The sequence below is a fragment of the Macaca fascicularis genome, chromosome 15 (genome assembly GCF_037993035.2).
Source record: "Macaca fascicularis isolate 582-1 chromosome 15, T2T-MFA8v1.1".
In the NCBI taxonomy this organism is placed as follows: Eukaryota; Metazoa; Chordata; class Mammalia; order Primates; family Cercopithecidae; genus Macaca; species Macaca fascicularis.
This window is the reverse complement of record NC_088389.1, coordinates 80,061,536-80,086,955: the sequence shown is the minus strand read 5'-3', so window position 1 is coordinate 80,086,955 and position 25,420 is coordinate 80,061,536. Positions and strand designations below refer to the sequence as shown.

Below are 25,420 nucleotides of genomic sequence, written 5' to 3'. Positions count from 1 at the left end.
GAACTACTTTAAATTCTGCTCCCCAACCTGAATTGTGGGCTGGCTCCTGCCTGTCAGGGATGGTCACAAGAGTGGAAGCTAAGAATTGAATGGCAAAGCCCAGTTGGGTGAAAGGGTAAGACCAGGCTCCTGGCAGGCTTGGTGCTCATCAGGCTGGGAGCCCTCCTCATGAAGCAACAGTCACGCTACCCTCCTCTGGGTCTGCAAAGCACACAGGAGTTGTACAACCACAGAGGAGGGAAGCTGAGTTTGGACTTGTTCTCCAGCTGTGTCCAGAGCATGGTGTCCAGTAGCTCAGTAAATGTCGCAATGAATGGCAATAAACCAACTCTAGCCCCTGTGTGGCCTTCATTGGGTTGTTTACCTCTCTGAGCCTCAGCTTTTTTTTTCTTTTTTTTTTTTTTTCCTGTAAAATGGAAATAAGACCTAGCTTGTAGGGTCATTTCACATTTTTTGTTAGCCTTCAATGCTTCAATGGGTAGGTAGTTGATCCCAGCAATAAGAAAATATATCCTTTTTCCTAGGAGACTCAATATGGTTATTTTTTAAATTTTGAAATGGAAAAAAAAAAAGGTTGCTCACCATTGGTCTGAATCATTTAGAAGACTCTAAGACTAAAAGGCTTAACTAGACAAAGTTGATTACTTTTCTAACATCATTATCCACTAGCTCTGTGACCTCAAGCCATTCACAACTGCAGACAAATGGCATGTTTGCTCAGGTGGGGTCCAAACAACCACTGGTCCTAAGAGTCCTAACAGTCCTAACAAACTCTCTGGGTCCCAGAGTTTCCTCTCTGGGTCCCAGAGAACATTCATTTGAAGAAATGGTTCTCAGCCCTGGAGACACAAAAAAATTATCTGAGGAAAAATTACTTGGAAGAAGATTATACTATCTTTCTTAAAAACAAAACAAAACAAAAACTGGTACCTGGGACCCACCTCCCAGAATTTCTGATTTGTTGGGTCTGAAGTGAGGCCCAGGCATCAGTACTTTTAAAAAGCTTCCCAGGAGACCTTGACGTGCATGTAGGGTTGAGAACACTGAGTAAGAAGGTGAAAACTGGGCTGCAGCAATGTTCTGACTGTACCCAAGGACACTGGTGTCACCATCATAACCTTAACTGCCAGCAAAAACCCCCATAGCCATTCTGAGTACAACTTACTAGGCAAAGATCACCATGAGTTCTGAGAGGGGCACTCCTCCAGCAGAGCAAGTCCTTCAGCACAAACTCTCAGGCTTCTTAAAACCAGGCTTGATCTCTCAGCAAGGCCAAAGGCAGCAAGCTAATGATGAGAGACTATTCTGGAAGAAATCAGCAGGCTCCCTAAAATTTTACAATAAAATATCCCCACCACAGAGTAGTCGTGGGTTGAACTCTTAGCTAGGGTTATGTCTGAGTGAAAGTGATAGAAAACCCAAAATAACATTGGCTTTAAAAAGAAAAGTCTTCCTCTCTCACTTAAACACAGACAGTCCAGAACGGGTATGGTGGTTTCACAGTCAGGAAGCCAGGCTTCTAACTTTTTGTTTATGACAGCCCAAGATGGAAGCTTACATTTCAGACATCACATTCACATTGCAGCCAGCAGGGAAGAGAAAGGGAAGAGATGCCAGACCCTCTTTTTGGGCACTTCCCCGAAAGCACACGCAACCCTTCCGTTTATATCCCATTGGCCAGCATTAAGTCAAATGGCTGTATCTATCTTCAAGGGAGATTGGCAAATATAGTCTTTATGCTGAAATGTCATATGCCCAGTGAAAAGCTGGGGACTCCTTTGCTCTGTAAAGGGACACATATTTGAAAATAGCCAACGGTCTGTGCTTCAGAGGGCCTCCCTCCCACTTCATGCCCCTGGATCATAACTACTCAGTTACATGTAAACAATGTTTTATTGGGGTTCCTCTGAAAACCACTGACATGAGGCCATTTTTCTTGCATTCCAAATTTCAGTGGCTCAGGCTTCCACTGCCCTAAGAAATCATCAATCCTGCATGAAGAATATTCCAGGGGGGTTCTTAAGAAAACCAGACCCTAAATCTAATGCCCATTCAGTGTGGTAGAGTGCCTTCACTTAGAGAAAGGGCTGTCTTTTCTGCAAATTAATTTCTCTAAATTTATACTGATGGCAGGCGCTCTCTCCTGTTCATTCTGGAAGCAACACAGATTATTTTCCCTGGATCGTAAATATGCTGAACACTCTATTATACTAACCTTTTAAACCAGTTGTCTTGGATGGGGCTGCAAATCATAGTTCAGGAGCAACTTTCTAAGATTTAAAGGCCCCAGAAATTCCTGGATGCTCTAGTTAAATACCTGGGATTAAGTGGAGAGGGTAGATCTTGCTACAAAATTCATCTCAAAGAGAAGAAACCAAATCCTTTGGGCTGATTCCTGGTTTTTCTTCTTTTTCTGGGTTTTTTCTTCTTCTTCTTCTTCTTCCTTTACTCTGCCAGACTAAGGTGAGAATTAGCAGTCAGACAGACTGCCTTCCCATATTGGGTCTACTTTTTCTTCCTTCCTTCTTTCCTTCCCCAGTGTTCCAGAACGTGTGGTGGGGGTGTTCAGAAACGCGAGGTTCTTTGCAAGCAGCGCATGGCTGATGGCAGCTTCCTGGAGCTTCCTGAGACCTTCTGTTCAGCTTCAAAACCAGCCTCCCAGCAAGCATGCAAGAAAGATGACTGTCCCAGCGAGTGGCTTCTCTCAGACTGGACAGAGGTATGTATGTTCCTCAGGAGAAAATAAGAGAGACCCAAGTTGGAAAAGAAGGCACCCCAGACATATACATAGAAAAGGCAAGAAGAGAACAAAACAATCTTCCTAATACTATGGAATAGTACTTTTTTTAAACCATATATACCATAGTGTGTAACTAGCTTTTAACGAGACTGCGGGGACCTGAGTTACACAGCCAGCCCCTACCCAATGATCGGAAGTTTGGAATTGTAAATGGGCTCCTCGTGGAGCAAAACCAGACCTCACTGGTGCTGTTTTGGCCCAGGATTCTTTTCCACACACTGGGTTCTTCTCCTTCTATCTCCACACAACACCCCCTCCTCCTGACCTCCCTGTACCTCTTACTCCCAGATGTTTCTAGTCTCTATTTAGGAAGGGCAAAGCCTCTCTAGCAAGTCTCTTCCAAGTTACTGGACAATAAAGGACATGATTTATTAGGAAAAGAAGGCCAAGGAAATCCTGCCTGTTTACTGTTAGTTTCCTGGCTCTAAAAAACTTCAACAGCTTCCCAGCAAGAGAATTTGATTTCCCTTGTTCTGCACTTTGGGAAGTGATTGCTTCAGCATTCACCATTCCTGACTTGATCTCCTAAGTTAGAGACATACCTCTGACTAACCTATCTTTCTAAATAATGCCTCTTCTAATTCTAGTGTATGATCATTCATTTACACCTAGCTTCAAGTCCTTTGTTTTCAGCCACTACCAATTCTTTGAGTTGCCTTCGAATTCTCCAGCTCCATAGGCCTGTGTGTCTTCCATGGAGAAGTTCCCCCAAAATTGTTGCCTCACAAGATTTAGCCAAGAACAGGATCTCTAGACACGAAGTGAAAATTTCTGTGAAGCCACATTCAAGACCTTCCTTTTTCTAGCATATAAGCATTTGAAATTGCCTTCCTAACCCCACTGTCTTTTTTTTTTTTTTTGTATAGTATACAACTCCAGGAGGGAGCTGCTGCTGCTTGAAATACCTCACATAGATACTTGCTTACAGAGGGCAGAACGGCCTGTGAAAATTCAGATCCAGCTCTCTCAACTTACGTTCTTAGAATTCTTGCCCATATCTTATCAACCCACACAGAATTCCATGAGATGGTGCCTGCTAAGTGCATTGCAATTAAGAGTTAACTTACATTACCACAGGTTTTATAATTTGGCAGTAAAATTGCTTCTTGTGGTATCTGACACCAAATGTCTCAGAACATTTGGGGAATTTCTTTCTCATGCTTTAGAAAGAAATTCGATTTCTTTCTAAATTTGATTTCAAGATAAAAGTGAGTAAAATGAGCATGTGTACATTTGCGTGTGTGTGGATGTGCACGTTAGTGACAATTTTTCCTTGGGAATGTTGATTTGGGGTATGGCATTTGAAGAACACAGATGTATTTGCCAAGTGGCTCTAGATGAAAACATTCTATCAGTGGAGTATTATAAAAGAAATTGCTCCCCTAAATCTATTAGGTGATAGTCTGCCATGAGTGGGCTGCTGAGGAAGGGACTTGTGTGTGTTATAATTGTCTTCCTGTGTTCCTGGAGTTTGTGGTCTCTGAAGCCTATGAGACACAGAAGATTCAGAAAAAGTTCTTTTCTGACTACAGATTTGAGAGGGACCCTTGAGATTTTTGGACTGAGAAAAAGGTCCCATTGATACCATTAAGTACAGTAGGCCTTCAGAACAGTATCATGTGTTGTTAAGAGTTCAGACTCAAAGACAGGCAAACCTAGGTTCAAATCCTGACTCTGCCACTTACTGGCTGTATAACCTTGGGCTAATTATTTAACCTTTTTGGCTTTCGGTTGCTTATCTTTATAATGGAAATATAATAGTATCTATCATGTAGGTGGGAGGCTGAAATTAAATATAATTTAATATATATTGCATGTAAAATACTTTGGCCTACTAAAAGTGAGCCCTTATGATTCTCTTCCATTTGGGTTCACTTGTCACGAGAAGGAAAGGAAATGAAAGGAAGTACTCACCGTGGCTGGCTGGGCCTGAGGCCACAGCTTAGGTCTCCTACAGGCTCTCCTGGTCTTCCTCAAGAGGAAGTTCTATTTTTGGAACTGGGAGGAGGTAGCCCTTATCCAAGGAATGTTGCTAGCTTCTGAGCTATCTGGGTTAATGAATGGAAATTCCAAACATTGGGGAGGGGCTGGGAATGGTGGGAAGTAATCCCTGAGTTGCTGGGATTAAACTCAAACTGGTGCCATACTGAAGCGCTCCTGGTGTTCACAAAGGCTCCACATTGGCCCTGTCATCCTGATGACCATTCCCCTGGCCCTCTGGCTGAGAGGAGATGCGCATTCCACACCTCCCATGAGACTGACCTTGGAGAAGGGAAGACCCAGATGATCTATGGGTGTTTTTCATCCTCAACTATCTTGGCTCAATCTCATGGTTACTGCACAGAATCCCATAGAGACAGAATTAAGCCAAAGTTTTAGACATTTCAAATAAAATTACTTACAGATTCTATTTTGGAAGTAAGACCTCTCAAAAGGCCATACTTCTTTTCTTTAAAAGAAACCCTCAATCTCCTGAAAAAGTTTGATATTAAATATTTTTAAACCCTATTTTATGGAAGTTGCTCCTTTCTCCCCCCAAAAAAAATTCTTAAAAAAGAATAATTTTAGAGCTAGAAGGAGCTTAAAAGATCCTATAGACTAATTACTTTGTTAAAAAATTAAGACCACAGAACCTTTATCAAATGAAATGTTACTATGAAGCCAATAATCTTAAACAGATAAAATTGAGCTATTTTGGTTTAAGTGTGAGTAGGGGTCTGAGATCTCCAACAGCTGGGTCTCCTCACCACCTGAGAAGCCCCTGAATCACTTTGTCAACATAGTTATGGAACACAGCTTTAAAATCCCTGCTCTAGCTTAGCTTCCTTATTCCAGAGATATGGAAATTGAAGGTAGAGAAAGAGCTAGACTGGACCAAAGTCATAACCCAGTGTTCTGACCTGAAACTCTGTTTTTATGTTTCTACTTAGCAGCCTTAAAACGACCATGCTCTTTTAAATTTTCAGGCTTCTTACTTCCATCCCACCTGATCTTGGATTTGGTGCTGTCATTTACAATCAAATAAGGAATGGGTGGAATCTGGAACCCACAATTGTCAGGCTATAAAAGCAGTGGGTTTGATTCTCACCACTATCCTTTGCATCTTAAATTTCTTTCAGGGTGGCATATATCACAGCACATCACACAAAATAGTGTCACTTCAATATGTTAGCATATAACACTTGAAAATATAAGATCATTTTTTGTTTTTACTATCATTTTTCAAGTTAACGTGGCACACTCCCACAGTCCTCGTTCAGGCAAGCCTGGAGATGACAGCCTCCTTCCCCGACGCCCTGCCTCCCATCCATCTCCTGCTTTCATCCCTTACCTACAATGTTGCCAGATTAACCTTCTCAAAACACCTCTTTCATCATGTCAACCCCTCTTTAGTGGCTTGCCACTGCCTTATGGACCAATCACAAACCTCTTGTCTGAAAATTAAAGGTCTCCAAAATTTGGCCCCAAACTAACCCTCAAGCTCCTGACACTTACAACTTGAGCCCTCTGTTCTCTCAAACTGTTCTGTCCCATGCCTGCCTTGGGACTCCTACACTGAACTTTTTTATCTTTCTTCTGGAAATTTCCCTTTCTCCCATCTGATCCCTGTTTCACTGCATCCACCCAGACTCCAGTCATCTTCAAGACCTTGGTGAGGAAATCCCTAGTGTACTATGAGAATTCAATTATTGTTAGCATTACTTTTATACTACTTTACTTGTCTTCTAATTGTATTTTTTTACTAAATTCTGTAATTACAATTCTATAAACACCTTTATTGAGGTATAATTTATATATTATAAACTTTGACTTAGCATGTTTTTAAGGTTTATCCATGTTGTAGCACATATAAGAACTATACTCCTTTTAATGGCTGAATAATATTCCACTGTAAAGATATGGCATATCTTGTTTATTCATTCACCAGCTGATAGGCATTGGGTGATTTTCACTTTTGGCAATTATGAATCATACTGCTATGAGTGTTTGCACACAAGTCTTTGTATGGATGTATGTCTTTGTCTCTCTTGGGTAGCTACCCAGGAGTAAAACTGCTAGGTCTCCTGGTAAATTTACGTTTAACTTTGTAAGAAACTACCAATCTGTTTTCTAAAGACACTGTATCATTTTACTTTCCCACCAGTAATGAGTGAAACTGCTAATTTTCCATATCCTTGCCAACACTTGTCTTTTTTTTTTTATTATGGCCATTCTAGTGGATATGAAGTGGTGTCTCATAGTGATTTTGACTTATATTTCCCAAATGGACTATTTCATTTTAACAATGCATTTGGAATTTTCCCCTCATTTGAATGACAGCTCTTTGAGATTTGGAACTATCTTGCACATCTTTTCTTCATAACATCTAGCACCCTACCTTAGACAAAGTAGATTCATAACTACCTTAACCTTGACACTAAAATACTGTCACTTATTTGTGAAGGAAGGAAAAAGGAATTAGCAATAATTGTCATTTCTATGTATGGCATTTAAAATATATTATCTCACTTAATTCACAGGCTTGCAAACTAAGCATAAGTGGAAACAGACTGAGAGAATTTAAGTAATTTGCCAACTAGTGAAATACTGAGCTGGGATTTAAACACTCTATAACTAACTCTGAAGCCCAGGCTATATAAGTAAAATAGATAAAAGGTCTTCAGGAAACCTCAGAGTAGAAAATCTTAGAGTGCGATATGTCTATAAGATTGGCATGTCTTCCACATTGTGACCTCATAATTAGTATTTCTATCTCAGTAGTTATTGCTTTTCCAAGCAACTTTTCTCATATTTTGATGAGTGTGAGAGTCTATTAAAAAATTAGCTTCTAGTTCCCTGAATTTATGTACATTTGGCCTTTCTTTCTCCACCAGTGTTCCACAAGCTGTGGGGAAGGCACCCAGACTCGAAGCGCCATTTGCCGAAAGATGCTGAAAACCGGCATCTCAACTGTTGTCAATTCTACCCTGTGCCCGCCCCTGCCTTTCTCTTCCTCCATCAGGCCCTGTATGCTGGCAACCTGTGCAAGTAAGTATGTCAGGGCTCTGGGAATGGGGAGATGAAACCCACACAGCAGCAGCTATAGCCAGCACTCCGTGGCCTTCCCTAAACCCAACACCTGTGGGAAATAGTGGGCCAGTAGAACCCCATGGAGGGCTGCAGGCAGGAGAGCTCAGCTGGAAACGGAAAAGGAATCTTAATTACACGTGGCCAGGCTGAATTCTCTTCTCCACTGGAAAAACAGTTTGCAGGGGGTAGAGCAAAGTTCACTTGCTGCCATACAGAGATCTGGAGGCTGGAGGCAGTGTATTACTAATGATGTCTAATGTTCTCCACTCTGGGGTTTTAAACGACTCTAAACAGATCTGTTTAATATTAATCCCTAGAGCCGCAACACTTCTAGGCTCTCCTCACCATGTCCTTTAGGGCTCTGGTGCCTTGCAGGACCCAGAAGGCAAACATTTAGCGGAGGACATTCTCCTCTCTGTCCTCTGCCTTTTTATGACGTTGATTTCTTGTTTAAAAATTCTTTTAATGAGAGGAAATGGCTTTCCCCGGGGGATCCCCCTCCATCTAGAACTCTGCATCTCAGCTTCTAGGGGCAACAAGGCCCAGCAGGGAGACACTGGGTTGCCCACTGCATCTCATTAGTTCTGATTGTGGTGGCAGCTTGGTGGTCCACAGCTGGGAACGAGGTCCTCCCGAAAAACACAGATAGTAAAGACTGGCCCCGGCCAAAATAAACCCTGAAGAATACTTTCTTTCCCATCCCTCCGGCGCCTTCATCTCTGCTTCTCTTCTCCACTCTGGCCCTTTCCTCTGCCCCTCTCTCCTGGCTGCATCTCACCCTGGGTTTTCTCTCTCCCCACCTCTTTTCTCTGTCCCTTTGGGTTCGCTCTCCTTCCAGGGCCCGGGCGGCCGTCCACGAAGCACAGCCCGCACATCGCGGCGGCCAGGAAGATCTACATCCAGACTCGCAGGCAGAGGAAGCTGCACTTTGTGGTGGGGGGCTTCGCCTACCTGCTCCCCAAGACGGCGGTGGTTCTGCGCTGCCCGGCGCGCAGGGTCCGCAAGCCCCTCATCACCTGGGAGAAGGACGGCCAGCACCTCATCAGCTCGACGCACGTCACGGTGGCCCCCTTCGGCTACCTCAAGATCCACCGCCTCAAGCCCTCAGATGCAGGCGTCTACACCTGCTCAGCGGGCCCGGCCCGGGAGCACTTTGTGATTAAGCTCATTGGAGGCAACCGCAAGCTCGTGTCCCGGCCCTTGAGCCCCAGAAGTGAGGAAGAGGCGCTCGTGGGGAGGAAGGCCGGCCCGAAGGAGGCCCTGCAGACCCACAAACACCAGAACGGGATCTTCTCCAACGGCAGCAAAGCGGAGAAGCGGGGCCTGGCCGCCAACCCGGGGAGCCGCTACGACGACCTCGTCTCCCGGCTGTTGGAGCAGGGCGGCTGGCCCGGAGAGCTGCTGGCCTCCTGGGAGGCGCAGGACTCCGCGGAAAGGAACGCGACCTCGGAGGAGGACCCGGGCGCGGAGCAAGCGCTCCTGCAGCTGCCCTTCACCATGGTGACCGAGCAGCGGCGCCTGGACGACATCCTGGGGAACCTCTCCCAGCAGCCCGAGGAGCTGCGCGACCTCTACAGCAAGCACCTGGTGGCCCAGCTGGCCCAGGAGATCTTCCGCAGCCACCTGGAGCACCAGGACACGCTCCTGAAGCCCTCAGAGCGCAGGACTTCCCCCGTGGCTATCTCGCCTCATAAACACGTGTCTGGCTTCAGCAGCTCCCTGCGGACCTCCTCCGCCGGGGACGCCGGGGGAGGCTCTCGAAGGCCACACCGCAAACCCACCATTCTGCGCAAGATCTCAGCAGCCCAGCAGCTCTCAGCCTCGGAGGTGGTCACCCACCTGGGACAGACGGTGGCCCTGGCCAGCGGGACACTGAGTGTTCTTCTGCACTGTGAGGCCATCGGCCACCCAAGGCCTACCATCAGCTGGGCCAGGAATGGAGAAGAAGTTCAGTTCAGTGACAGGTGAGCCTTGTAGCTAACCTGGTCTTGGGAAGGAGGCAAGGGGCCACATCTGGCCCAAGTCACACTACTCACACATTCTTCAAGGTGTTTCCAGGAGTAGGGCTTAGAGCTGGCCTCAGGGATCCCACCATGGGGTGCAGGCCCTCTCTCAGCACTGATAGACTACTGGAGCAAAGACAAGCTATTTCATTTTTCTAAGCTGTCTGTTCTCATCTTTATAAGGGAATAGCAGCATTGCCTACCCACCCCCATCCCTGTAGGATCCCAAAGATAAATGAGATACTCTCTGGATAGCTTTGAACTTCTGGCAGAAAGACATCATTCCAGGCCAAGGCATTATTATGTTACTACTCTGTAAGATGAACCATGGAAAAGCTTTGACACTGGAACACTGTCTCTGTGTGTGTGGTCCCCCAGGACTGGGCAGAGAATGAAGCCAGCACCTGCTGTTTCCCTTGGGTGAACCCATCTTGTGTCTGGGCTGGACAAGGCTGTTTGTTCCAGAAAGCTTTTATTCCCAGTTGGACCTGTGATTAATTATCCTGATATTGCCTGTTGTCTCTGTTTTGATGTATCATTATCAGGATGACAACATGTATCACTTCCTAGTCTCTTTGGGTCATAGCCATTCATAATGTAGAATCAATAGTGGTAGTAGAATTAATAATATTTTTTACCACTACCTGTGCCATACTTTGTACACATTTTATCTCTTTTAATCTTTACGGGGCCTTGGCAATGAAGATAGTTGTCATTAACTGATTAGTGACTATCTGCCAGGCAAATGTAAACTCTTTATGTGTTTTATCTCACTGAATAGAAGTGGATACAGTTTTTATCCACACTTTATAGAAGAGGAAACACATAAAGTTAAGTAATTTACTAAAGGTTATATTTATTAGGTGGCAGAGCTATGATATGTAACAAAAAAGGAACTTCCCTATGGGTAGTCACTTTAAAGAATCATGAAATCATAGTCCTCTAGTCTAGATTCCTCATTTTAACCTTTTATCTTCTCAGAATCCAAGCATAATGCTCTTTTCATTAAGTCTACATCTAAATGTTATTGTTTGACTAATCATCTTCTCTGGCTCGCTAGCTTTTGGTAAGGAAGGAAAGAAGCCAGCATTTATTCCAGGCACTATGCCAGGTTTATTTATAAGTAACTGCATTTTTTATTCTAGCAGTCAATCCACAAGATTGACATTATCCTCCAGTTTTATGTAGAAAACTAAGGTTCAGCAGCTCACCTAAGATCACAATTTAGTAAGAGCTGAAACAAGCATTCAGTATTTGATTTTGATTCCAAGAAGTTTATTTGATTCCAAGGAGTTCTGTCTACTCTTCCGAGACTTGGTGAATAGATGCATAATAACTTTTGTCCATCCCGCACACATTATTTTTTGCCTTTGAAATGTCAATAATACTGCCTGTCAGCCTCAGTACTTTTAGACCAAATAGCTTTGATAACAATACTAAGTATTATTTCTTTATGCTCCAACGGTATGCCAGACATAGTGCTCAGTGCTTTAAAGGCATTATCTTGCTTAATTTTCCCTCAAAATCGTAGGAACTAGTAGGTACAATTGTAGTAACCATATCTAGATAGAATGCTGAGGGACAGATGTTGGAGCCACATAGAAACACTGGAAATGGTCTGAACACAGGCAGCATGCCCCAGAGCTTGTGCTTTTCACCTGCCCCTCTGTCCGTGCCCTCCAGCCCCCACCACTCATACTTTCCTTGATCAGCTTAACTGCTGTTATCCCTGTCGTTTTCTCCAAAAATCCTTATAACATGGTTGCAAAGATTTCAGTCAAGCCCTTTGAGATCACTGAGTGGCAGCTCCAGTGTCTGGTCCCAGGGTGATGAGGGGTGGCCTGATACTCAGGTGGGTGGTGCCCTGCAACTCAGTCCTATCAGTGCACTTGCTGTACCTATTACACCGCTATCATGCCCTCTCCTCTATCAGCCAGTCAGTTTATCAAGCGTAGGTACAACGTTTTATTTCTATCCCCTGGGCCTATTGCCTGGGATTGTTATTATTGGGATTGAAGGGAATGACAATTGGCATGAGGGAAAAGATGGAAATTAACATCTTCCTACTTCCTCCTAAAAAGCTGTGGAACAAGACAGGGCAATGGGAAAGGGTCATCAGGACTCTGCTCAGCCTTTGCCTACAGGGAGAACATTGAGGTCCTGACAATTTCTTTGAGTGTTGGAGACTTTTTATGAAAACCAAGGCCCATGGCCCATCTAGGTCACCTGGTGACTGCAGGAATGATGTGGAAGGAAGTAGACAAGCATGGGGGGGGTCCAATCTGATCTTGCCAAGGCCCTTCACTTTTCACGGTCTTAGTCTCTTCATTTCAGAAATGAGGAGACTGTACCATATCATCTCCGAGGTCCCTCCTACCTCCTTCCCTCATTTACAGAAGGCCACGGAAGGTTAAAGCCCATATGCTGATGGGAGAACCTTGACCACAGTAACTTCCAAAGTTGTGGCACAAGTTGTTTCTAAATGTTCCACAAACAGGCTCAGTGATCACATGAGTTTGAGAAGGGCAAACTTAAGGCTAAACAGATGTATGTACTGCTGGATTTTATGTCTATTTTTTTAATATCACACTTGATTTTTTATTATAAAAGTAATAAAAGGGCTATAAAATAATTCAAATAATATCTAAATCTATAAAAAGTGCAAGCCTCCCTCTTCCCCGCAATGCTCCCAGAGGCTATCATTCTTAATAATTTGGTATACATCCTTTTAGAATGTTTATATATTTTACTGTGTTACATAAAAAGCATATATGCACACATAGGATTTGGGTTTTTTAATAGGATATTAGTCATGTTCAGAAATGTGACTTGGTTTTTACTTAACAGCATGTCTATGAGATGTTTTCATAATAGTATGTAGTGGTCTAGATTACCTTTTTTAACAGCTGATTACTGTTCCTGAATGCATTTAACTATTCCCCAACTGAAAATTATTTGGAATTTTTCTTTTTATTTTACTCTTTTAAGCATCCCAATGTGTGTTGTGACTTTCCAAGTGGACAATACAGTATGCTGTGTTTTCAGAGTTCCCCTTTAATCACTGAACAATTTTTTGGCTTAGTAATCTGAGGAACACCAATAATTCTTGAAATAGCACTTAGGAAACACACTTTGGCCCTTTTAATTTTCGCCTTAATGGGCATTGAGAGTCTAACCCCAGTGGCTTTAAAATGGAGAAGGTTCAGTGGAATCTTGCTAGAAACAGACGTGGCAGCCTGGTGCTAAGAACACTAAAGCACTGGGCCTAGGTGAGCAGAGGGCAAGTCCTGGATCCTCCATCATCCAGGACATCATTATGGGGGAGGGTAGCACTCAGAGGGTAAGAGGGAAGATACCTGAGAGGCAGGAACAAACAGTTTTTGCCACCATCAAATTTTGTCTTTTTCTGGATCTAGCCTTTACTAAGCGTTTCAATGCAAGTGAATGGCATGCGGTAGGAAAAAATAAGAGATTTCCATTTTTGATCTTTCACATCATAATTTTTCCATTTTTCTTGGCTGCTCAATAAGAAATATGGCTGGAGCTTAGTTTTCTATATCTTTCAAGTTCTGTTTAAGAAAAGAGTGACTGTATCTGCACAGAGCATGCAGGAGGCACAGAGCTGCCGTTAGGACTGCTGTGCTGTGGGCTATTGGTGACCTTTCCTGTGTTGGGTTTCATTGCTTGTCATCATGACTATGTCTGGTGGTGGTTCAGAAATGCTCATTTATTTTCAAACAGAAGTGCTAAAATGCCCAGTGTTATAGTTCAGTTAGTCTGTTTTCGCTAAAGGCCCAAATCTACCTTCTGAATATCTGCAAGATTCAGCTGTGTGTTGGTCTGTGGGACTTTGCAGTTTGTTAAAGTAGACTCCAAATAGTATGAGACAGCAAGATAGGTCCAGGTCAGAAAAAAGTGAGAGAAGTCTGTTGCTTCTTTGCTTTTAAATATTCCAAAGTTTGATTTGAAAGAAATTCGTTTTAGAAAAGAATCACTAACAATTCTGATACTACTGTGTCTCATCATTTATATAACTTACTAGTTGAAATTCACACAGTTCTTAGAAATGCATGTCAACTCAAGCAGTCGTTTACAGGGTGTCCTTAGTGTGTTATGACTGCCTGGTTCATCATAATCCCTACTTCCTTTTTCCTTTATTCTGCAAACAGTCTCATGTCTACTCTAAGCCAGACTCTGTGTTAGATACTAGGGATGGAGGAAAAGAAGATTCATTTCCTGTTGATGAAATTCAAAGTCCCTTTTGGGAGCCAGAGGAGTAAATGCAGTATTATAAGTGCTAGGAGAGAGGTATGCATATTTATTCATGGCTTAAGTATTTACTAACCTAACTATAATATACCAAGTATACATTGACTTGCTGAAAATATTGTGATAAATGAAACTATGTTCCCTTGGAGTTTACATGCATTTGGAGTTCTGCTCAAATGGCACATATTGGAGAGGCCTTCCTTGTCACTGTATCTAAAAAAGCACCCCTCATCATTGTCTATCCTTTTAACCCTATTTAGAGAATTTTATCATTCTCTGATGTATTATATAAATATTTGTTGATTGCCTTTCCACAAGGCTACAGACTTTCTTTACTGCTGTATCCCCAGTAACTGGCACCAAACGTATTAAATAACTGAATGAATTAACAAATGAATGGAGCAAGGCAACAAACACATAAAAGTAAGCAAGAAAAATATCAGGTGGTGATAAGTGTCAGGCAGAAAATTAAAACGGGTGTGATAAGAGAATGATGTGGTGACTGCTTCAGATGGGTGTGCTAAGGAGATTACACCCAAGATCTATCTGAATGATGACCAGTGCCCAGCACTGTGATGTGAGGAGGAAGAACACTCCTGGACAAGGGAAAGGCAGTGCAAAAACCCTAAAGTGACAATGACTTTGTGTTGAAAGAACTCAAAAGAAGTCCATTTGGCTGTAGTAAGGGAGGCAAAAGGTAGAGGTGGTATGGGATGAGGTTGTGAGGGTAACTGGAGACCAAGGGAAGGGGTTCGAGTTTTAGTCTGAGTACCACAGGAAGAATTTGGAGGATGTTAAGCAGGAAAGTGGCATGATCTGATTTGCATTTTGCAGATTCACATGGGCTAACTTGTGGCATGTGGATTGTAGAGGCGCATGTTTGGAAGTTGGGGGCTGGTAAGGGGCCATTGCAGTAGCCCCTACAACGCTATTGATCTTTACTGGGCATTAGATACATTGAGATGATAAATAAGGCAAGAACGCTTCTCTCCAGAAACTAAGAAACCCTCAAGTGCTGGTGTAGGATGAAGTAACTTAGGACCCCAGTTTGTATTGAACTCCAACTGGTAAAATACTTCTCTTTTAAGCTTTTAAAAGTAGATTGAAGAGGGATTCAAAAATCCAATGTTATTAATTACCAGGAGCTTGTTAGAATGCAGACTCCCACATCCTCCCCTACCATTAGAAGCTCTTTCTGCAGTAGGGACCCATAATTTGGATTTAAACAAGCACCACAGGTGACTCTGAAGCCAGATTCAGGGATCACTTTGAAGAAGCACAGGTTTGCTTTGTCCGCTCTAGATTATCGCAGCAGCTTCCTAATTCTCTATTCGTCTTCTTTAGACCAGGGGTTGGCAAATTACAGCCAGTGGCTTTAACGTTTTTTAAAGGATTATTAAGAATGGCTTTTAAAGGGTTATTAAAAGAGCCAATGAAATTGAGCACGGAGCTGTTAGGTTAACTTGCTCAGTCTCACACTTAGTAAGTGGTAGAGCTGGGATGTGAAACCAGGCATGTAAAGGGTTATTAAAAGAATGACTTTTACATTTTTAGAAGGTTATTAAAAACAAACAAAAAATTATAATATACAACAGAAACTACAGGTGGCCCTCAAAGCCTAAAATATTTACTATCCGTCCCTTTACAGAGAAGTTTACTGCCTCCTGCTGTAGACTGTTCACCACGCTACCGCCAGAGCATCTTTCTAGCAAACCTGTCCATGCTGCTTTCATGCTTACAAATTCTTTGCATGGCTTCTCATCACTTGAGGATAAGGTCCAGATGCCTTGGCTTTTATCATTTGACATCCGCTTATCTCTCTAGCTTCATCTCTTACCATATCCTTGCCCTCATAGAACTGAGCTCTGCCCTTCAGCAGTACACAAATACTTGCTGTTCACAAATGTGCATGGGGCCTTCTGACACACTTTGTCTGGCTAACTCCTGCCCTTCCTTACAGGAAGCGTATCCCCAAAGCCAGGTCAGATGACCCCCTCCGTGAACCACATAGTGCCCTATGCATAATACTCTCTCAGCCTTACCATTGTGTATTAAAATTAGCTGTTAGTGTTTCTAGAGTTTGTTATTCATCCTCAAGGGCCTATATTTAAGAATGTGTCTTATTTTCTCCATAATTCTAAGAACATGATAGACACTCAACAAATAAAAACCTGAATGAATAAACAAAGGAATGAATAGTTGGAGGCCCGCGATTAGGAGGAAGGTTTTCTTATTTTCAGGAGGCTGTGGTCTGCATGGTTTTTCATAATCTGAATTTCCAGTCTCTAATATGCCATTGTGGCAGAGTTCCAGAGTGATACCTGCTCCTAACTAAACATTTCTGCCTTGCCTGTATGTTCTCCACCAAGGAAGTTTCAGGCAACCCTTAGATTCTGTGACACAACTGTGCAATTTGAAAAGCACTGCTGTAGTGTGTATAAGTCCAGAGAGTAATCTCCTGTCACATCCTATCTCCCATCACATCCAGGCCAGTAGAGAAATCATCAGGCTCATCATCACAGGTAACATTTATAGAGCACTTACAATGGGCTTCAGGTATTCATTTATCCTCACAAGAACCCTTTGAAGTTACTATCCCAATTTTACAGATATTGGAGTTGAAGCACGGAGATATTAGATTAACTTGCTCAAAGTCTCACACTTAAAAAGTAATGGAGCTGGGGCCAGGCACGGTGGCTCGCGCCTGTAATCCCAGCACTTTGGGAGTCTGAGGCAGGCAGATCACGAGGTCAAGAGATCGAGTCCATCCTGGCCTACCTGGTGAAACCCTGTCTCAACTAAAAATACAAAAATTAGCTGGGCATGGTGGTGCATGCCTGTAGTCCCAGCTACTTGGGAGGCTGAGACAGGAGAATCACTTAAACCTGGGAGGTGGAGGTTGCAGTGAGCCAATATTGCACCACTGCACTCCTGGGTGACACAGCGAGACTCCATCTCAAAAAAAAAAAAAAAAAGTAATGGAGCTTGGATTTGAATCCAAGGCAGTCTGGCTTTTGGAACTATTTCTTGTTATCGATTATAACTTTAGTTGAATACAGGGACTTGCCACTGTTTTATAAGAAGGCCACTGGGGTTGACTAGACCCAGCATAAATTAACATTCAATATTCCAGCCAAGTGGCTTCCAGCTCATGAGGCTTTTGTTTTTATTTTGGCATAACTGCTTTAAAGATAGCCTTTTCTTCTGATAGCTCTACCTTTATATATACACATGTATATGCAAATATGCACTAAATTAGGCACTCAATAAACATTACAATTGCTACATTTGTGTGTGTCTGTGACTGCGTATGTTTACAGTGTTGATGGCTCAGGCACATGTGTGGTTAGAGACCTAGACCACAGACAATATGAAGCTAAACTGTTCCTTGCTTTCAGTCATTCTATATAAACACCGAGCACACATTTGGAGATGAGACTCAGGCAAAAGCTAACTCCAATCTGCTTTTGGATAGAGCATAACACCCCTAGCCAAAGAATCTGGTAAATTATCCTTCTCTACATCTAATACCAGGAGGCTCATGTAATATGGACAAATATATGTTCAGTATTCCTACGTCTGAATCCAGTTCTAGAAACAATAGCTGGAAGGGCAGTGCTGACTTCCTTATAGAAAAGAAAAGCCAGATTCTGCAAAATTGGCACTGCAGGTTGGATTACCAAATTAGGAAAAATTACTGGATGAGGACTGATCTTCCCCCCAAGAAAGACCTAAATACTGCTAATAGCACCACACTGTCAGGGAAGGCCTTGCTTACCACTTAACACTATTGGACCAGAAGTAACCCAATATCACAGATTCCTCATAGCTCAGCTGATAAGCTTTTAGGTAAGACTTTCTTTTCTTTTCAAAAGGAATGCAAGTGAACATAAAGAATAATATGAAACTAGATGCTTGAAGAAAATACTTATTTCTTCCCATGGGTGGGAGGTCACTCCCAAGTGATACTTAACATGGAATCCTAGGGAAATGGCTAAGTCCAAGGAGTTTCAGCCTTTTCATCTCTAAGCCTGTTCTGTTTTCCTTCTCTTCTGGGCCTAGGTGTTCCCAGCTTATCCTCCCCACCCCCTTCAGCCAGAGGAGCAACCTGATGACACATCAGTTAACACAAAGGGCAGCCCACGGTGGTAGGAGACAGTAAGGCTGGAATCAGAGCAACTTTGGCACAAATCTCAGTTCTGCCATTTAGTATTGTGAGTCTACTTTTATCTCTCTGAACCTTGGTTTTCTTATTAGTTAAATTAAAATGATACTAATACAATCAGGCACTTTTATTCTGCCCTTTGGACTAGCAGGAGTGCAAAGAACAGAAATAATGTCTGTAACATGCCTGACACACAATGGATACTCATTTGTCAGTACGCAAAATCATTGTCATTTAGACATGGGGCCATTGTATCACGCTGTCTTCCAGGACATCCCTAACTAAGAAGCTTCACTCTTATTTGAGGACCATCTAGGTAGTTGTTCGAAGAGTTGGGTTAGCAAGGTTTCTAGGAAAACCACATGATGGAGAATTATCTGCCTAAATCCAGGCATCATGAGGGGATGTTGATATTCTACTGACATTCTTTGCTATCATCTCTGAGCTGATAGGAAAGTGAAATCTATAGCCTATAAATGATTATATTTCCCAGAAAGCTTTGTACAGTGTTCCAAAGTGGTGTTGGATAGGAGATGAATTAAGGCATATTTGGAAGTCTTTAACTTGGGCAACACAGAGTTTCAGCAGATGGAAACTTCTCAGAATGGAAGTGAGGATCAGATGGGAAATTCCTCCAGGGTCAATTTCAGAAACATAGTTGTGAATAATCCTCTGTGTAAAAGTCATAAGCACATGAAATACAGTTTCCAAGTTTGCAGATAATATAAAAACTAGAAGCAGGGAAGATAGGGAAGGAAAAATAAGCCCATTTCAGTTTGGTTTGGCTTGTTTCCCTTATAGAGCTAAAGGAAATGGAGATGACAAATGTTTTTCTCAGTTGAAAAGTATAAGAATAGCAAGCCAGAGAAAAAAGAACCATCCCAGTAAATACATAAGCCTCAGCAAAAGAAAAGTATTGAGTGTCAACACAGTGGTCACAGAAATGACCATCATGAATCATGCAGGTGAAGAGCACTGGAGGATAGTAGACAACCAGTGGCAACCAGACAGCACTAGTGAGGCTTCGAGTCAGGCACAGTCTATTCCCTGAAATGCTAGGGGATCTCCAGCGATCCCCCTAGCAGTTAGTTTACTCTTCCTGGAAGAGTGGTCCTAGCACATGGCAGAGTTCCAGAAAAGTGGTTAACTGTTTGGTATAAATAAGGATGTCACTGAGATAAACCAGAAATGAAAATTTTTCCATGTTATATGCCAGAAGTCAGCAAACTTTTCTAGTAAAGGGCCAAATAGTAAACATTTTAGGATTTGCAGGCATCAGGAGTAAGGAATGACCTTTGACTATTCTTAAACTGACTATGTTCAGCTCTGCCATTATCGTGTGAGAGCAGCCGTAGATAATACTTCAATCCATATGGTAGTGTTCCAATACAACTTTATTTATAATGAAAGCAAGTGGTAATTGGCTGCAGTTTGAGGACCCCTATCCCAAGTGGATAGGAAATCCAGTCAGTCATTTCATGCAGAGGTTTGTAATTTGAAATGAGTTACCTAGCAAGCAGATAAAATACACATATTAGTAAATTCAAGACTCTGTGAACTTCTGAAAGAGAAGGAAGTTAAAGGGTCTGGCAAAAAGAAGAAGACCAGGGTTAAGAATGTGTGGTCAGGTGGCCTTTCCCATTCCAAAAATATTTTCTATACTTCCATCTGAGCAAATCATGAAGCTTCTGGCATTAAATAACTTTTAGTTGGCAATTGCATTAAAAACAGTAAAGGTTAAAAAAAGTTGCCCTAGCCAAATGGTGATATGAAACTCTTCATGAACCTCAAATCTGTTGCCCAAAATTTTTGTACAAAATAAAATTCCCCCTTGCAAGCCTCTGGGCTACTATAATTTTTGGTTTCAGAAAAATAATCCTGCTCATGGAGGAATTCTCACAGCATTCCTTTTGCCTACCATTTGAAAGTATCTAAAATCCAGAATATTTTTTAGTGATTGTCCATTTCCCAAAGTAACTACAAATCTTGACGTTAATTACACCCCCACTGAAAATGAGGCCAAACCATATGCCTGCCAACTAGGCCCCAATCGATTCCTGGATGCTGTCAGTTTAAGAACAATCAAAGGTCATTCCTTACTCCTGATCCCACCATGTACTAGCTGAGCAAATTGCTTCTGTGACCTTTTGCCTCCTCTCTAAAATGGAAAAATAACATAAATCTAGTAACATGGTAGTAAGAATTCAATAATATAAAGCTTATACATTTGCCTATAAATACTAGCACCCACTCCCACTTTGTGGTAGATTCCATTATCCTAATCTAAGGAATCCCTAAGCAAAAAAACACTCATTTTAGGATAAGGAAAAGACCTCACCATCTGGTCCTATAAATAGGAATTTGGGGCTAAGGTTCTTTGTACAAACTTTGCTTACTTGCTCCTGAGTTCACTGTTTTCCGGCTCTAACTGTTTTGCTCTTGTTTGTATTCCTTTCTGAAATTGCAGAATTCTGGCTTTTTTTTCTTTCTAGTGTTCTAAAATTTCAGTATTTGGTTGATGGTGTTAATACAGTTATGGAAATAACGAGTTGTCCTTATTCAGAGATTCCTGAGTCAAGAATAGCATTAAGGTAGTTGCCAACCCAACGTGCCACGTGGCCTCAGTTCTCTGCTCCTCTTTTCTGCTCCCTGGTCCCATGCACAGCAAACCCCTTGCTCCCTTTCTATACACCCGATTTATGTTTTTTTCATTGAAATCTCTGTATTTCTCATTTCCCCATGTCTTCACAACATCTAGAATTTATGAGCCCTGGCATGAAGAGTGAATGGTAATGATCATGGCGATGTTAACTGTGACAAAATCATAATCATCTACATTTCTTTGGTTTTTCCTACATGCCAGGCACTTTTCTGTGTCCTTTAAATACATTAGCTTATACAGAATTCTCACAACAACCCTAGGTAGGTACTATCATTCTCATTTTATAAATGAGGAAACTGTCACTGAGAAGTTAAGTAAATTACTTGCCCAAGGCTACAGAGCTAAGTGGCAGAGCAGGGATTTGATCCCATCATTAATGGCTCCGGAGTCTGTTCTCTCAACCACCGTCCGCTATGCTATACTGTGGATATGATCATTTTCAACCCCGCTGCTTTGAAGGTAACCAAATGAGTATTCATTGTGTGTTTATTTAGTGTGCCAGCCCTATGCTGAATACTGAAGACAGAACTATGGATGAGATAATAATTTACAATCTCACTGAAGAAATGAGACAGTTGATTGAAAGACTTTGTAGTGGAGTTTTAACAACTAGATCAGGAAGTGGACAGATTCTTGTGTAGTATAGCAGCATGAGAAAATAGAACTAGAACTTGTTCTTAAGGGAGGGGGAAGAGGAGGAGCCCATCTTTAGCCCCAAGCTAATGACAAGGAGAGTCAAAGAGGCCATCTTGACTACAGTGACAAGTTTGTATTGGGATGTGGGGCAGATAAGTTTGAAAAGATGAGGAAGCTACTGCTCTACAGAGAAAGGATACATCCATAATTTCTAGCTTCCAGTCCTGTGTTGAGACCTAAAATAGGTTTAGGAAAGTGTACCAGTCAGAATAAGAGGCCTGAGGTGGCACAATAACATATCCCAGATAGTAGATGGACATTTCTCTACCCACAACCTAAATATTTTGTCTGACAACTAGAAATTCCAAGAAGGTTACTCAGGTTATGTGTACCATAAAAAAAAAAAATCGTTTATTAGCTTTATCTGGTGTTTAAACTGAGACCTTTTTACTTGGAAAACAGTAAGAATGAGTTTATATACTCTTCTATGAGATCTTCACAAGAACACTCTTGAGGTCAGTATTAACCTGAATTTATAGAAGAAACTTAAAGCCTCACACAATCGAATGACTTGCCCAAGACCACCACGTGACTCTAGACTGGAGTGCGAGTCTATTGGCTCCAATTTGGGAAGTCTTCCCCTCCACAAGGCAGCTCCTCATAGCTGGGCATGGAGATCAATTTGAGAAGTAGGTTCACACAAGACAGTGGTGTTTACAGTTCAGCCAAAGATCCAGAGGACCCAGCCTACTGGGTGGCTGATGCCAGCCTACTCACAGAACTTCTAGAGACTTTTCCTTTATACACCTGGAGTTGCCTTTATTTCAAATAAGAGCTCTTAAGCACAGAGGAGATGATTTAGTCTGAAAGAGATTATACTTGGTCAAAACGGCCTGTGAGCTTGTTGTCCATATCTTATTCTCATGCATGACAAGGATTTTTACTTGTGTACAAAAACAATTTCTTGCACCCTCTCAGCTGGTCCTTAATTTGTAGGATGCTTGCGAAGGCGTATTGTCACATAGAAGCTTACAAATGAAGGCCCCCAGAAAAACAAAACTGCTTCTTCATTTTCTGGCTAAAAATAGGGTCAAATAAGTAAAGTAATAAGTTTTAGGCTAGAAAACTGAAAAGGAAGTGGGGTACAGGTCTGGGAGGAAGGCAGGGAGTATTGATATACCTATCATGACCAAATTACCACTTGCTGTGTAGGTCTTAATTGTACCCATTCTATGTCCCCACATCCTCTGATTCCATAAATTCCAAAACAGCTCCAAAGGAATCCTATTGGTTTTGTTTGGAAAGCAGCCCTATGTTTCTCTGACTGCTCATTCTAAAGCAAGCCTATCAAATTTGGAAACTAAATATAAGCTGACAGAAATAAGCTACCAGCAAATTAAGCTAAATTAATAGAGTAGACTCCTGAAATACGAAGAAAATATTTTTTTCCAGGAATCTTTCTCTCTAGTTGCCAGGCTAGGTAAACTGAAGCAAGCCTCCGTCTCTGAAGCAAGCCCTTTCCTTTGCCTGGTGGTGCTTCCCAGGAGCCCTGCGTGGGACCCCCTTCCGGAACTACTGCTCCGCCTAGTGGCAGCCTTCAAGCCTTCATCTACCAATTTTATGGGTGTATTGTATGTATAATAGGAGTGAAATCCTCCCCTATCCCTGAAAGGACTTATGCCTTACTGAATTATAAGAGAAAGGGAAATAACATCCAAATGGGCCATATGTACAAAGAACACACCGTGGGCAGCTTTCTAATTACAAGAAGAAAGCATGACTAAACAATTAAGTCTTATGGTGGTCCCAAAGGAATTATAGGGTGGGGGGAAAAAGTGCTGGACCAAAAACAAGAAATTCTACTTCAAATCCTGACTCTGCCCCCAAATAACTATGTACCCTTGAGCTAGACAGTTCCATTTTATAAATATAAGTCACTTTTGTAAGTATACACAATAAGTGAGAAATTCAGGCTTTCTCCCACGTAGATTTTGTCTTAAGACAATATTTAAGACTGTTTTTATGAAAGTGAATACTACAGTGTCTCTATCTTTGTATACATTGTTTATGGAATAGTAGACTATGCAAATGTTAAATCTCATGATCTACACGTCACCCTTTCCATTGCCGCTACTCCTGTTCTAGTTCAAATCCTTAAAACTCTGTGCCCTCTGTGACGGATCACCTCCCTTACTTTCACCAGCCTTGTAGGAATTCTTTTCCAGGCTTCAGACATGGGCAGAAAGCATGGTGGCTTACTCAGTGCCTGGAGAAACCGGTGTAACTACAAAAACTAACCCCCACCTAAAAATAAATGGGCCAGGGTAGGAGAGGGTTACATCCTCTGCCTGAAATCAGACAGGTGCGGTAGTTGTATGCAAAAAAAAAAAAAAAAAAAAGATTCTAATATGGAGATCTGATAAGTTGCCTGGGGGAAACTGGCCAATATCATGTGTCCCTCTCACTCCTTCCTCACAATTTCCTCATCCTTCCTCCTCCCTCACAGTTAATTTGCCATTCAGAGTGTACAGCATTACCAAGAAAAGAGTTATCGGAAATACCAAAAGAGGATCTAGAAATTCATTATATACCCCAGTTTAACAATTCCCTCTGATGAGCATGAAAACGTACTTCAATTGGGTTTTAGAAGTTGGTAAACTGAAATAGAAGAAGGTGAAGAGATTTGCCAATGGCCATTACTTAAATCATAGTAGGACCAAAACAAAGTTCAGAAGAACTATCTTCTAGCCTCCTGCTGTGAGTGTCCAAGAACCCTTTTCTGCAGGGACAAGAGAGATGTTTCCAGTGTCAGGGAGCCAACTACCCTAATGGGTTTGGGAACTTAGCATATTTTAATTTCTACCTTTGCCATGTGGTAAAATTGAATAATGATCTACTGAGTTCCATCATTCTCAGTTCTATTGAAACTTGACTAAGCCTACTTTTATTATTATTTAGAATTGTTGTGAAAGCATAAACATTCCTGGGACATCATAAAGATTTAAATCATAAAGTTGATTTTTAATTTTCTAATCTAAAACAGCTTGAACACCTGAAGAGACTTAGCAATGATATTACATTATGTTGCGTCTTGTAAGATTCCTTCAGGAAACAGTCATACGAAGATCTGAAATATTGTATGGTTTGCCGAAGATAAGTAAAGTGTATAGTCATCTTTCTCTTAATAGCTTCTTTGAAATAAACTAACATGTAATTGTTTGAGAAAAAAGCACCTAATGTTTGATGGATGAGTGAATGAATGGGTAGATAAGCTATAACACAATCTCTCAGGGAATGAATGGGTGGATGAGCTATATCACAAGCTCTCAGAGGCTTCCTTTCATCCCTCGCAATGTTTCAGCTCTAGTTCAATGCCACAAAACTTGAGTGTCTCCAATAATAGTGGTGATGGTCTGGAATAGCACTAAATCAAGCACAAATCATCCAGAAACTTCCCTTTAACTAAGGTATCTATTTCATTCCCCATTTTACTAGAGCTGCCCATATATAACTCAATTGATTGATGGAAGCCTTACTTCTACTTCCTGCCTTTCTTCTGACAGTAAAGGAGGTAAGAATAAGCAATGCAGTAGGCCCAAGGCTAAAAGCCGAGCTGAGGAGATCTCATTCACTGCCAGACTGTCACCCACCTCAGAATAATTGACAGCTGATTAGAAGTGGTGTTGAATTGCAAATATCATAGAGCCTGGAGAGACCCGGCAAGGGAAATAGTGAGGAAAGAATTGTATAGTGGGAGAGTGTTGCTGGAGCAGATCTGACTTCCAGGCTTAATCTTACCACAGAGTCTTATGGGT

The 25,420-nt window shown here is 42.0% G+C and overlaps 1 protein-coding gene across 5 annotated transcripts in view; it reads left to right on the top strand.

Annotated features, from left to right (window-relative positions):
* The window catches only part of ADAMTSL1 (ADAMTS like 1), a 979,893-nt gene that overhangs the window by 859,961 nt on the left and 94,512 nt on the right, over window positions 1-25,420 (top strand). For all 5 annotated transcript variants that reach the window (XM_045373291.3, XM_005581665.5, XM_074017425.1 and 2 more), the window contains 3 exons: window positions 2,540-2,719; window positions 7,675-7,828; window positions 8,709-9,834. In XM_045373291.3, coding sequence (XP_045229226.2) covers window positions 2,540-2,719; window positions 7,675-7,828; window positions 8,709-9,834 — 1,460 coding nt within the window. The remainder of the gene's footprint in view (window positions 1-2,539; window positions 2,720-7,674; window positions 7,829-8,708; window positions 9,835-25,420) is intronic.